At 43.3% G+C, this 13930-nt stretch overlaps 1 protein-coding gene across 1 annotated transcript in view; it reads left to right on the top strand.

Annotated features, from left to right (window-relative positions):
- Positions 1–2404: 2404 nt before the first annotated feature.
- The window catches only part of SCN11A (sodium voltage-gated channel alpha subunit 11), an 88455-nt gene continuing 76929 nt past the window's right edge, over positions 2405–13930 (top strand). The window contains exons 1-3 of the mRNA XM_027584593.2: positions 2405–2572; positions 9814–10124; positions 12774–12892. Of these exons, the coding sequence (XP_027440394.1) occupies positions 9852–10124; positions 12774–12892 (392 nt within the window). The 5' untranslated portion in view covers positions 2405–2572; positions 9814–9851. The remainder of the gene's footprint in view (positions 2573–9813; positions 10125–12773; positions 12893–13930) is intronic.

Here is a 13930-nt window from a genome sequence, read left to right as displayed (position 1 = left end):
TTCCAGGCTTGTGTGTCCTTGCTCAGGCTTTTCCTGGAAAGTCCATCCCTACTTGCTCTGCATATTGAGTTCTCATTCATTATCTCAGCCTCAGCTCAAATCCTACCTCCTCTTGAAAATCTTCCCAAAATGCATTGCTCCCTGATCCCTTCTGTGGAGACCTCTGTTTGCATCTTGCTTGCAGCTCCCTGATGCCCTCTTTCTTGCTTATAGTTCTTTGTACATCTTTCTCATGCAGCAGACTCCATGCTCCTTAAGGACTCAGGTCTTGTTTTGGTATTTTCAGATGTTCTGAATAGTGGAGGTTCAATGTCATCTTTGCTAAATAAACAGATGGGCGTGTGGCTGCTGCTAAAACTGATGATTCTGACTTGGCCACTGATGTCGAAGCTGGTCAGCTTATCAGATGGCAAGACTGAGACCACCAGGGTCTTGCTGCCTGCTAGCACCCAAGAGAGGTGACAATGCTGAATGGCTTCAGGAATGCAAATGTGGGCCATCCTGACCCTGTGCTGATGTTAGCATCCTCTTATTATGAGGACTCAACACAGGGATTCTGCTTCAGCTTTCAAACGCATATTTGCCTTCCCCAAGTTCTCCACAGGAGAGGTGAGTCTGGGGAAAGTCCTGAATGCAAACCCCATACTGCTCAGGTGGCCTGTGTTGGTGTGTTACTCTTCAGAAGTCCTTACATTTGGAATCATTTGCATTTACCTTGAAGATGAAGCTAGGATGTTCTCTGAACCTTCAGAGTCGGAAGTCAGAAAATGACTTAATAGCTGAGGAAAATAATATTTGCAAAGAGTTTATATTTAAAAAGGCCAGGACCTTTTAAGATAATGGATTTAGAGGCTTCCTTTATCTTTTCAGACACACACATTTTTATCCATATAAAAAATGCTTATTTATTGTGTAAGACTGTTGAATCACAGATCTGTACCTCTGAAACAAATAATGCAACATATTTTAAGAAAAAAGAAAAAGAAGAAGATAGCAGGAGAGGAAGAATGAAGGGGAGTAAGTCAGAGGGGGAGACGAACCAGGAGAGATGATGGACTCTGAGAAACAAACTGAGGTTTCTAGAGGGGAGGAGGGTAGGGGGATGGGTTAGCCTGGTGATGGGTATTAAAGAGGGCACGTTCTGCATGGAGCACTGGGTGTTATACACAAACAATGAATCATGGAACACTACATCAAAAACTAATGATGTAATATATGATGATTAACATAACAATAAAAAAGTAAAAAAAATGCTTATTTATTAACTCTAAGTACTTGTCCTATTCTTTGGTCTTCTGTTATTCTGAGAATCACTCTGAAATCAGACAGGGGTTTAGAATTTCTGATCCCTGCTTTAAAAAGTCAGGGCATATTCATTGTGCCAAGCCTGGTACTAATCCCATGCCTGTGATTTCAGTTTCTCTGCGTGGGATCTAGGTGTTGAGTCAGTTGGGGGAGAAAAGCAACCAGGCCTTTTCCCTCTTAAAAATGAAGATACTTATATCCAGTATTTGCCGAGTGTTTTTATAGCTATGATCACATTTGCTTCTTAAGACTAAGGAGGTTTGAAAGAATTATCCCATTTTATGCAAAGAAAATTAAGGCTCGGAGAAATTGCGTGCTTCATCCAATACCATGCAGCTTTAGTGGTAGAGCTGGGATTTATGCCCAGTTCTTTTGACTAGTGTTCAGTGCCACTTCTGGCAGGACCCAAATCTGCCTGTAATTCTACTTCAACACTCCTTTAAACCTACTTCCTACCTCCTGCCCCCATGTAAACACCCATCTTGCATTGTTTATCCCTGTTGGCTGTCAGCTAGCCTCTGGAAGGTGACAATGGCTGAAAATAGCTTATGGTGTGACACTTTCCAAAGAGATCTAAGTTGTCCTCGAGAATTAACAAAAACTAACTTGGGGGAGTTCAGGGCTTGAGGACAGATCCTTTATGGAGTTGCTTTGGAGGCCAAAGGGTTTTCTTGGTGTCCTTTATGACAACCACATAAGCAAGCCTGTGTTTTCATAGGTGGGAAACCCCAGTGTTGATGACACAAGAAAAAAGAAAGGAAGAGCAGCTGACTGGCTGCCTTATGAACAATTTCACATTGTGGGCCTTAGTAGGTCCTGGGGGGCGAAACCTCAGTGCGCCTGGGTTAGGTGGCCTACAGGCTAAGCTGCTTGCAGAAGCCCAGCATGGCTTTTCAGATAGACTCTTTGCTGTTCTCTCACCCACTTGGATGAGGCCAAAGAAAAAAAAACAACCTGTTTCTTTATTAATGATGCTTTCTGCAGAGTTAGATTAAGCGCTGATTAAAGGCAGATGCTTCCAAAGTATAAATGTAAGTACCATCTCAGTCACTTCTCTGGTTACAGGGTTTCCTACACGATTCTTTAAAATCACTTTGGCTGTGTTCCCATTTGCCTTCCTCACGCTCTCCACCCAGCTTCCGAGCCGCCCCTCCCAGAAGGCCTCCAACTGCCAGGAGCAGGAGCTCAGACTCTGAGAGACTTGCTCCGTGGAGAGCTTTGAGAGGTGCCACTGGGACTGCTGTCTGGAGCCAGCTTACCAAGGCAGGTGAGTCCTCTGGGCTGGGGGCAGCCCTATTCTTCTGTGCTTTCAAGGCTAGACCTGTCACTATGGAACTTGCTCTGTTTTTTTCCATCAGGATGGGGTACAGACCTTTTGTAATCATTCCTGCTCAACTCAGAGTCAGGAACCAGTCGCAAGATGCATGGCTCAGGTGATGGGGTCCGTGGGGGTAGTTCCCCTCCTTTCAAGTGCTCTGAGAAGGCCTGGGGCCATGGGGACAGGAGACAGCTACCTGGCCTGACAGGTGCTCACAACACTGGACTTCATGTCAGGTATTGGGTTTTTCTAGAAAAGATATGTTCAAGTCTTATATCCTGAGACTATCGTGCAAATCCTCCAAATAGTTTCTGAGTTCACTGTGGCCAATTAAACTTAATCAGAAATTAATGTACACTTAAATTTTTTTTTTTCTGACGAGCTAATCAATCTGGGATTGAATTTTGGATTGAGATCAATTGTGTCAAAATCTGTTAATGTTCATTTGCTTTCTGATTTTCTTATGGGGTATTATTTTTTTGTAACCCGCATTAATGGACATGGCTTCTGTGTCACCAAAATTAAGATCTTGTTGTTTAGACCACCACCCAAAATGGACAAAGGGGCATCTTACAGCGTACATTACCGTTGGGCTGTCTGGGTTGGGTGGGTGGGAGGGTGTCATGGTGGGGGCGGTGGAATGCCTGTGGGAGTGACAGGTGCATGAAGAGGTGGGAATGAGGCTGATGTTCTGGGAAGCACATCACACAGTGAGGGTGTCATAGACCCCGCCCAGCCCAGCTAGGAGGTGTGTGGCTTTCTCATCCTGACTCCCTTGTCTCACTTCCATGAGATGTCTTAGCGTAGGCAGGTAGGTGTATTACATGGTGGTGATTACTTGGGATTGAGATTCTCTAGCACTTCCTTATGTGACCATAGACAAGTCTCTCAATTTCTTTGAGCCCTTATGTTTTCTTCTGTAGAATGTGGATGATAAAACAATATCCACCTTGTAGATTTCCTGGGAAGTTAAGAGAGATTATGAGAGATAATCCATTTAAAGCATTTGACCCAGTGCTTAGCCCATGGTTTATAGTTCTTATTAACCTCAGTGTGGTGTTTCAGGTTCAGATCCACATCGAAATGTTTTGGGCATGCAGTTACAAACCTCTGGTGACTTCCCCAGTGACTTCCCTTACTGGTTAGGGTAAAGTGTGAGGATCACGTTGTCCAGTTTGTCTTCTTACTGACAGAGAAAATTGGAGAGAGACACTAGTCTAAGAAGGTATAAAGTTAAAACCCCTGCCTCTTAAGAGAAGGCCACTAATAATTTACCTTCATTCCAGATGAGTATTTCGTTTCAGAAAGCCCCCAAGGATAATATTTATCTCATGAGGTTGTTCTGAGGATTAAATGAGATAATGTAATATTAACACACTTAAAATTTTACCTGAAACAGGGTAGATGCCATTAAATGATAACTATCATTGTAAAAATGTTTGTAATATCACATTAATTGAAAAGTTCATGAGGTAAAATTGCATATGTGTGACAATGCCAGCTATGTAAACATATGGACATAAAGACTGCTGAAAAGAAATATACCAAAATGTTAAAACTTGCATGTGCTAGGTGACTTTGGTTTGTGGGTAATCATTTCCTTTTCTTGTTTTCTAAATTTTATTTACTGGATGATTCCATCAGCCAGAGCCCTGGCAGGAAACAGATGGTACATTCAAACTGGGCATTTTGAAGGTATTTTATTAAAGTGATATTTTTTAAAAGCAGGCAGAGTTCAGTAACAGGAATCCGTGAGGAGGCAGTTTTCAGGTGTGGTGAGAATGGGGTGCCCTTACACTCACATCTGAAGGGGCCAGGAGAGGGAGGTTCTACAGAACCAGAGAGAGCCCTGTGGACGGGCCAGCGGGCAGGAGCTGTGGTGCATGGCAGCCACTGGGCGGAGAGGTGGGGAGGAAAACCCTGACCTCACTCTCCACCATTCCCTGGGTATCTTGCTGGTATCTTCCATCAGCCAAACCCAACCAGAAGCCAGAGTTCAGGGCATCCAACTGAGGGGTCCATGTGAATTAGCTGCATAGGCACTGAGCAGGGAGGAGAAGGATGGGGAGAGGTCTGGTGGGCAAACTGCCGATGTGTGGCATAGCAAAGTTATGCAACTTTTATAACAGCTGGTAGAGTCATAAATAAGAAACAAAAGCCCTTTGCTGCCCTCAGTGTTTTCACACATGCGCACACCTCCTGTTGTTCTACCAGCTCAATGATTCCTGATTCTTCATTACCACTGTGTCCTCTGGGCTCCCACAGCACCTGAAGTTCCCCCCTAGTGCAGCCACCCTCACTGTGTGGTTTCATCCTCCATCCTTGACTCACCTAATTCCCCACATCTTTTTAAGAACCTCAAGGGCTGGGACGGTGTTTTAAATCATTTTGCACTTCCAGCGCCCAGTGCATGAATGAGTGAGCAATTGGGAGTTCAGATCTAATGCCTCTATAAGGCTTGTAGATTGGAAATAAAGCCTGGAGCTACCTAATCTTAACTGCAAGTGAATTCTCAAGGAATTTAGGGTCTCTGCTTAAGGATGTGAAGCCTCAGCCCTCTTTCTTGGATGAGTGCTTGTCTTCTGTCTATTCAGCAGGAGTGGGCCTGTGAGCCTGCTGAGGGCCAGTCCTCAGAGGAGGAGGAGCAGAGCCCTCTCTGATGGACTACTCCCCACCTCCCCTGCAAGTCTAGTGCATCACCTCAGGGAGGCCTGGCAGGGCCTCCACATGGGCCTCCCAGTCTCTGTGGTTTCCTGTGTGAAATCATTATTCACATGTCGCTGGCCTCCTGGTTTGGACAGCGAGTTGAGATTATGCCTCCTTCCTTTATGACTCAAGGAGATTTAGAGCCCGTCATTGTACCCAATATTTTGACTCTCGGTGTTAAATCTGAGGATGTTTGGAGCCCTGGAAGGATTTTTACAGTCCTTTTGCAAATCTATAAAAGTAACACTTACACGCACATAATCCAAACAACTCAGAAGGAAGAAATTCTGGGAAGGGTATCACACAGAAAATAAAATGTCCGCACCTTCGCCTGTATCCTCAGTTCCACTTTTAACCCTTTCAGTGTTTCAGTGTTCCGGTCATTGTCTGGCTAACTGTAATTGATTCTCTTATTCTTCTATTTTTTTGATTCATCAAGAGGTTAAGTAGCAGTTATCGAATGGCCTCTATGCAAGATGAGGAATTTAGTGTACTGACAGTAATCCTTCTGCTGTCCCCGAGTTTCCTCCAGTTTCTGCTACTTAGTATATTTTTCATTTTGTCTTGCCCTTGAGTACCTGCATAATTTTAAGGGTTAGACTTATACTCGATTGCTTAATCCATTGATCTTCCATAGAATGTCTTGATTCTCTAGGTGTTTAAGATGAGGAAATTGGTGGCTCTGAGTCTCCCTTTGTCTTTGCTTTCCAACTCTAGTTTGCAATAACATTTATATAATTTGAATTCTATCCTGTAATTGTAATTAATTCTGCTTTATCTATAGGATGATTGTTAAAATTAAAAACTGGTATATAACTTATGATACAATGATTTTGTAGCTTCTAGTCTCTGAAACCAAGTACCATATTTGGACCCATAGAGAAGGGAATGGACTGTGATGTCACTGACCTTCTGTTGCATGAAAAAGCATGGCCTAAGTGTCAAGGTCAAGTGGACTTTCTTTTTTTCCTCCTCTATCAGCTGCTCAAGCCATTTAGTTGGCTTCATATGTAAAACCTGACTTTTCAAGGAGCTATTGTTTTGATGGAACTTCTAATTGCCTTTCTTTTTTACTTATAAAGAAACCAGTTGGTTAATCATATTCTTTGTTACAGAGAATTTACTCTATTCTCAAAGGGTTTTTCTCAGGGCTCTCTGACTTCTAATTCTAGTTGAATCAATTGCTTTTTTAAGCTGATTGTAGGGCAGTTACCTGGAATTTTCTTATTGCACTCTTGGGTTAGGTGTACCATATTTTGGATTTCAAGCATCCACCATTTTTTGGCTTCTCTTTTCATTGTTTGGGAGCATATACTCAAATAATTTTTTTGTAAAAAGTCATTCAGTGTCTGAAAAATTTGCCGTCATACTTGATTATTAGTGAAGCTTGGGAAAGAATTGTATGTTAGCCAATTTAATTCTTCAACCAATTTTCCGTGCAATGGAATCCATTTTCTGTGCAGAAAAATTTTTCAGAATTAAATATTTGAGGTATAAATTTCACAATGAAGATTTGAATCATTCCAAATTTTTACCAATTATACCATATTGATTTTTATTAATTTAATTAATTTTGCATGCACAGCATGTATCTCTATAGTCCAGTTATCCTGAGTCTGCTTTTATTAAAAATATTTGATTCTTTCATCAGTTTTTTCAGTTATTAAGAAAATTTTACTGCATGTGATTTTATTTTGTCAGATTTATTTGAGTTGATATTTTTATAAAGTCCTCTTATTCCCGGGTCAATTTTTGTAGTTTTCAATGTCAACTTTAACACGTGGTTCTTTAGTTATTTCAGCATTTATAACAAATTTTAATGTGCACAGTTTTTGGAGTTCTCAATTTTATTTTGTGTTACTTATTTCCATCAAGCCTCTTTTCTACTAGAAACTGAGCAAAATATCTCCAGGGTCAGAACAACAGGGGCAGAGTGTCCAGTTTCTTCTTTAATAGTCTCCTTATTATGATAGCAGCCCTGCACTGGACTCCTTGCTATAACTTAGCATAAGGTCTGGTTTTTGCCATCCAGGATCTTTCTCGGCTCATCTATTTTCTAGGATCACCTAACATTCATATACTGTTGACTGCAAAGGACTCGATCCCTGTCTCAAATGTCTTTCATGAGCTCTAGAACCAAATACAGTAGAGTCTCATTATATTTCCACTTCATTAATACCAATTCAATCATATATGTCTATGAGAGAGAGGGGAGTGGAATGGAAGGGAGGAGGAGTGGAGGGGTGGGGAAGAGAGAGAGAATAATTTAAGTAGTGTGGCCAATTCCATCATCCAGCACATTCATAAACAGCATGACCCTGAATGAATGGAACAGAATGCAGTGAATCTAGAATCCCTATGTCATTTCAGTTGACATATGACTCACACTATGGGCATCCCATTACCCATAGTATGTTTAAAGACACATACGTTGCCTTTATCATGGCCCTTAAACACAATCTGACCAATTTGTGGATTAACTGAAGAAAGGGTGACCGGTTCTAGCACCAGAAGAAAAATTGGCCATATTGACCTTGTTGACCACTGAGTTGGGGTGCCTTGTCAGTATGGTGCCTTCCTGAGGGATTTTCAAGAGAAGTTTATGTTGCTGTGTTTTTTTTTTTTTTGTATGCTTTTTTCAGAGGCTAATGTGTAAGCTATGATTGCTCTATGATGCCTCTTGGTTCTCTTCACTTGCAGGTTCCACAAACAGCTTCAATTCCATCTGTTCTAAATTCAGTTTATTCCCCCAAAACTTCTTCCTTCCCTAGTGCTCTCTGTCTGAGTGAGCGGCACTGTGTTGACCCAGCTGCCCAAGCCAGGAACCACATCTCCTTCCTGTCCCTCAAATCTCTCCCTCCCCATAAATCACTGGTCAAGGCTATTTCTTAAGTGACTATCAGATCTACCCACTCCATTAGGTCATCCTTAGTGGTTATGATTGTTACAACAATCTCTGCTGTTCCAGCTCCTCACCTCCTTCAGCCCCTCGTCCCAAGTCCTATCCATTCTCATCAGTAAGAGGGATATTTTTTAAAAACCTGATAGTGTTACTCCTCTGTAACAACAACAGCAACAACAACCAACTCTTTAGCAACTCCCCATTACCCTCAGGGTGAAATCCATGATATTTACTAAGGATTATAGGGCCCCACATGCTCTCTCAATGCTGACTGGAGCCTTATCTGACCATCCATCCCACAAAATCTCCATCCGTGGCAGACAGAACCTGTTGACAGACACCATGTTCTTTTTCACCCATGGGTCCCTGTACATACTGTTTGTTTCTCCTACCACATTCTAATGTCCTCCTTTTTTCTTGTCTATGTCTTACATCCCCTTCAGGTCTCAACTGGGACATTAAAGGTTTGGCAGATCATCCCTGATTCCCCAAGACTCGTTAAACACCTATCCCATGCACAGACATAGCACCCTCTACTTCTTCCTATATTAGCATCTGTCTTACTCTGTTGTAATTTCCTGTCTTTTATCTGTCTTCACCACTACAACACCAGGGCAGCATAACTTGTAGGACCAGGAGGAGGGGCTGTTGTTTCTTCTCCATTAGTGCCTAGCAGTGTTCCTAGAACAGACACTGAGCACATGGGTTGCTGAATGAACAAACCAATGCTATGTTGGATTACCCATTGTAATTTTCTGGAGTGCCTTGGGAATCAATATTAGATTGGCATTCAGGTATATAAGAAAGGAAGAGGATGCTTGGCATGGGGAGTAAAAGCATTTAACCTGAGCACTACTACATTTTCTCAGAGCCTATTTTTAAACTTGAGGTTGTAGAGGAAGTCCCTATAGAAAGGGCTGTCAGGGATAGGGGCCAGTACAGCTATTATCCCATGGCAGAATGACCCTGTTAGCTTTGGCAAATCCTTTCTGCTTTCTTGGGGTCTCATTTCTGCCAGATCAGGGTCTCAGAAGTAAGAAAGTTGGCATAGAATCATAGGTATTAGTGTAAATGTCTGTGCCTGTGTGTATAGCCTTTTTGTTTCCATTCCATCACATTTTAAGAACTTTGCTGACCAAACAGTGAGAAGACGCATGCACTTATAGTTTTGATTTTGCAACCCAGAGCTATGTCCCAATTAATACCCTATTCTTTCTGCTCCTGTTCACACTGCAGCCACTGGGCCACCATCTGCAGGCCCCACTTCAGTAGTTCGGTGGGTTCGGTCTTACTGTCTTGCTCAATGCTTGGGTCTCAGTTTTAGAGACTGGGCTTCTTCTGCCCATTTTTCCTGAACTTAACTTACTATTTACACCCAGGTCCTCCAAGAATGATGGCCTCCTTTGGTTTTCCCTGTGCCCCAAATTCCTGCTGTATTTACAGTGGTGGTCACCTCTTCTGACCTGCTCCACAGCCAATGAGCTTCCACGCCCCCTCACTTCACTTAATTCTTATAGCCCCCCGTGACATCATCCTTGGAAAGTGGAATTCCAGGGCAGGCTGTGTGATTTCTACCTTTCAGAGCTCTCTGAGGATCTACTGCTTATCTCTGTCTCGAGGATGAAAATGGATGACAGGTGCTACCCAGTGATCTTTCCAGATGAGCGGAATTTCCGTCCCTTCACTTCTGACACTCTGGCTACAATTGAGAAGAGGATTGCCATCCAAAAGGAGAAAAAGAAGTGCAAAGACCAGACAGCAGCAGAACCCCAGCCTCGACCTCAGCTTGACCTAAAGGTCTCCAGGAAGTTGCCCAAACTCTATGGTGACATTCCCCATGAGCTGATAGCAAGGCCCCTGGAAGACTTGGACCCATTCTACAGAAATCATAAGGTAGTTGAATGAGGTCTGGGGTGTTCTAACCATGCAGTTATAATGGCTATTATAAGAATCTCCAAACACTGATCTTGGAGTTTGCAGGGATGTCTGTCCTTCTCCTTTGCTCTCACAGTTTAACCTACTTGAATGTAGTTCTTGTAGGGAAATTCTAGTAAAAGTTCCTTAAAGGGGCTCCTGAGTGAGGAAATGTGAGCTCTGGGCTCTTCTGATGGCTTTTTTGAAGGCCTGGGGCAGTGAGGACAGTACTCCCCTTTCAGGAAAAGCTCAGAAGACTTTACCATTATCATCTCACTATATGATCCAGCAGAGAATGGAAACTCACCAGACTGAGTTCAGAGAGGAAGGAAATTTGGGCAGAAATATGAGCTGCTGAGACCATTTTCTGCTGGCAACCATAAGAAATTGATCTCTCCAGAGAAATGTTGCCTGGTATGTCCTTGTATTGGGACAGACCTAGGGTTACCAGGCCAATTGGGAACTGTGTGTATAAAGGAAAGTGGGGTGTGAGTGGGAAAAACAAGAAAGGGGTGAGAGATGAGGGAACAAAAACAGTCCAGTATTTCTCCTTCTTATGCCCCAAAATTCCAAGGCCTTCTTGGAGGCAGAGTTGTTAAATGTGAGTTAACTGCTGGAGGTCTTCTGCCTTAAGCCTGGAGCAGGCAGCAACTTGGTGTGCTGCAGACAGTCCTGGGAGGATAGCTTCTGTTCTAGAATCATCTCTTCTCAGCTTGGGCTCTCCCTGTAAATCAGAAGACATGATACTTTTTTAGAGTTCTGCACACCCATGACCCCATGTGGCTGGTACTCTCAGTAGTCATGTGAGATATATGTAGTAGTTACCACTCTACCTTGCAGATGAGGAATCCAGCGACTAGATGGGGAAGTGGATTGGGCCAGGCCAAACAACCAGTAAGGAATGGAGTTGTGACTCAAACCCAAGGGCTCTTTCTGTAGTTGAAGGCTACTTCCTATCTTTAGAAATTTCCACTTTGAAGAGCTACAGAGAAAGGGGTGGTTTCAGCAAACAGACAGAAGGAGCTGGTACCTATCATTTTAATAATTAAAACCCTGGTGAGTATAGTTAAATACACCATTAGTTGAAATATTTAAAGCAGTCAGAGATAGCATTAATAAAATATCAAGGGACACAGAGGCAGAGCCATATCATGCCACCTGTTAATCTGGGTGACCCACCTCAAGGAGAGGTTTGCTCTCTGCCCTAAAATTGCCTTTCTATCCAAAGGAATGGCCCAGAATCCCTAAAGTGGGTCTTGGGCTCCTGAGCTCATAGCTTTCAAATAACTCTGTGGCCCATTTCCTTTTGTTATAGAGGCAACAGAAAATATCCTACTCCATTTTTTGCTGCAGCCAGATGGCCAGCAGACAAGTAAGTTCCAGCAGCTCAACAAAGGATGGTTGATGGTTGGCAGTGACTGAAGTTCTGGTACCTCAGCCAAGGCAGCATCCACCCTGCTATATTGGGCCTGGGTGATAAGGCCTGTCTTTTCTGTATAAGAACATACTGGATTACATGTCAAGTAGTACTTTTGTAAATCTTAAAAGGAGCAGAGACATGGGGAAACAGGAATGACCCTCATTCTGTGAAGGCTTTTGTAACTAAGACCTTAGGGACATATAAGGGGACAGCCAGATTATGGCTAGCTGGAAAAAAGGAGGTCTGGGAGTTGGTGTTAGAAGCTTGTGAGTGATGGGTTGCTGTCCAGGGACTGCTTCATTCCCAAAGCCCAGGAAGACCTACTAGGAAGAAATGGGTGCAGGTGTGGTATTCTTCAGTGGAGTCCAGTGGGCATTTTGGATGGGACAGGATACCATTTAGCAGTTCTGTCCCGGGTTTGGCATCCCGAGAACTACCCAATAAAGGCCAGTAGGGCCTCCAGTAATTGTGACAGACAATCAAAAACACCCACATGCACTTCCAGATGCCTTCTGTAGGGCCTCTCCTACCAGTTGGGAACCACAGGCAGAGTTGCCTGAATGTCTGTGGGGAGAACGGGAGAACAAGTCTGGGAAACTTGATGACTTTTTTGTTGATGATCCTCAAGGTTAGAATTGATTGATAGACTATCTCATGTAGAACTGCTCAGGTACAATATGGACTCTCTAGGTCCCTGACTATTCTAAGATTTATTATGAAGTTTTCATTTGTCATCAAAATAATTTAAAATAATCTGCTGGATGTGAATGTTCAGTACTACTTCCATCTCTCCAAGTTCCCTTCTAGTTCTTATCTCCATAGATATATACCACGGAGTACAATATGAAGGGTTTTACTTGCCCCGGTTACTAGTCTCCACCCTTGTTTATCTGCAGGGTCTATATGCTCCATTTCTGGAGCCTCCAGAGTATTACACTGGGTAAACAGTCCACAGCCCAGTACTTATCTTGGGACTCTGAGTGAGACCTAGGCCACATGGTAGATCTGTTGGTGTCCAGAGTCACAGTGTAGGCTGGCCAGAAAGTATCTCAGACTTCAGAATGACAGCACTTCAATTAGAAACTGGCATGATCATAATAAAACAAGCCACACCTCAATCTGTGGTTCCACTGAATTTTCTCTAAATGAACTCATGAGAAATATTGTTTTGTCACTACATGTAATTCTTGTTGTGTTTGTTTTTGCAGACATTTATGGTGTTGAACAAAAAGAGAACAATCTACCGCTTCAGTGCCAAGCGTGCCTTGTTCATTTTTGGGCCTTTCAATCCAATCCGAAGTTTAGCCATCAAAATCTCGGTCCATTCATATCTTTTCATTGCATCTTTTACTAAGTCCAGGTCATGTGAAAAGTGCAAGAGCCCCAGATGTTCACATGCTGGTTGAGTGGAAGTAGCTCATTCTTGGATCAAATACTGGCTGAGTGCCTACTGCTGCATGGCGGGGGCTGTGCTGGTGCTGTTGTGTGAACAAGACTTAGCCCTGCTCTAGGATCCTGTGGCCCCAGAAGGGGACAGGCCCAAAAGGCAGGCGATTTCGTTAGTGAGATGGGCCGTTTGGGAGTGGTAGTTGTGCTTTGGAGGCATCCAGGATGACTTCCTGGAGAAAGGATCATCTAAGTTGAGACCCAAACAAAGTTGCAAACTGTCAACCTGGGCTCTTTATTTAGCTGCTAAATGTGTTGTGTTGGACCTACACAGTGTTTAAAACTTTATGGAAACACCCTATAATGTTAGAAGTCCAGATTTCCAACATCTTTGGAAGATGGAACCTCTATAAAGTCTAGGCCTGCATTCCTACCTGGCAAAACCTGGTGTAGTGAGGAACCACTGCCTCTTTCAGAGGGGCTCTGCAAGCTCTGCTTCACCACATCTCCACCCCTCTCTGTGACCCAGCATCTGCCCATTTTACCCATTTAAATGACTCCCCAAACACTTAAGACTTTGAGTTTCCAACCTCAGGCTTTTTTTTTTTTTTAAGATTTTATTTATTTATTCATGAACGACAGAGGGGGAGAGAGAGAGAGAGAAGCAGAGGGAGAAGCAGGCTCCCAAGGAGCAGGGAGCCCAATGCGGGACTCGATCCCAGGACCCTGGGATCATGACCTGAGCCGAAGGTGGATGCTTAACTATCTGAGCCACCCAGGCGCCCCCAACCTCAGTCTTAAAGAGTAAAGACAGGCAGCATTCCTGATGTGTGCAGCAGGGAGTGGTGACACCAGGCAGTTTTAGACTGGGAGAGGTGAGAAAGACATATAGACTGGTAGACATAACGAAGTACTGGGGGCATGGGAAGGAATAACCATTCAGGTTGTAATCCCTAGAAGCAGAGCCTGAGATGGGGAT

This window comes from Zalophus californianus, chromosome 1 (assembly GCF_009762305.2).
Source record: "Zalophus californianus isolate mZalCal1 chromosome 1, mZalCal1.pri.v2, whole genome shotgun sequence".
In the NCBI taxonomy this organism is placed as follows: Eukaryota; Metazoa; Chordata; class Mammalia; order Carnivora; family Otariidae; genus Zalophus; species Zalophus californianus.
Note: the sequence above shows the minus strand (reverse complement) of the source record. Positions and strands in the feature narration are given on the sequence as shown.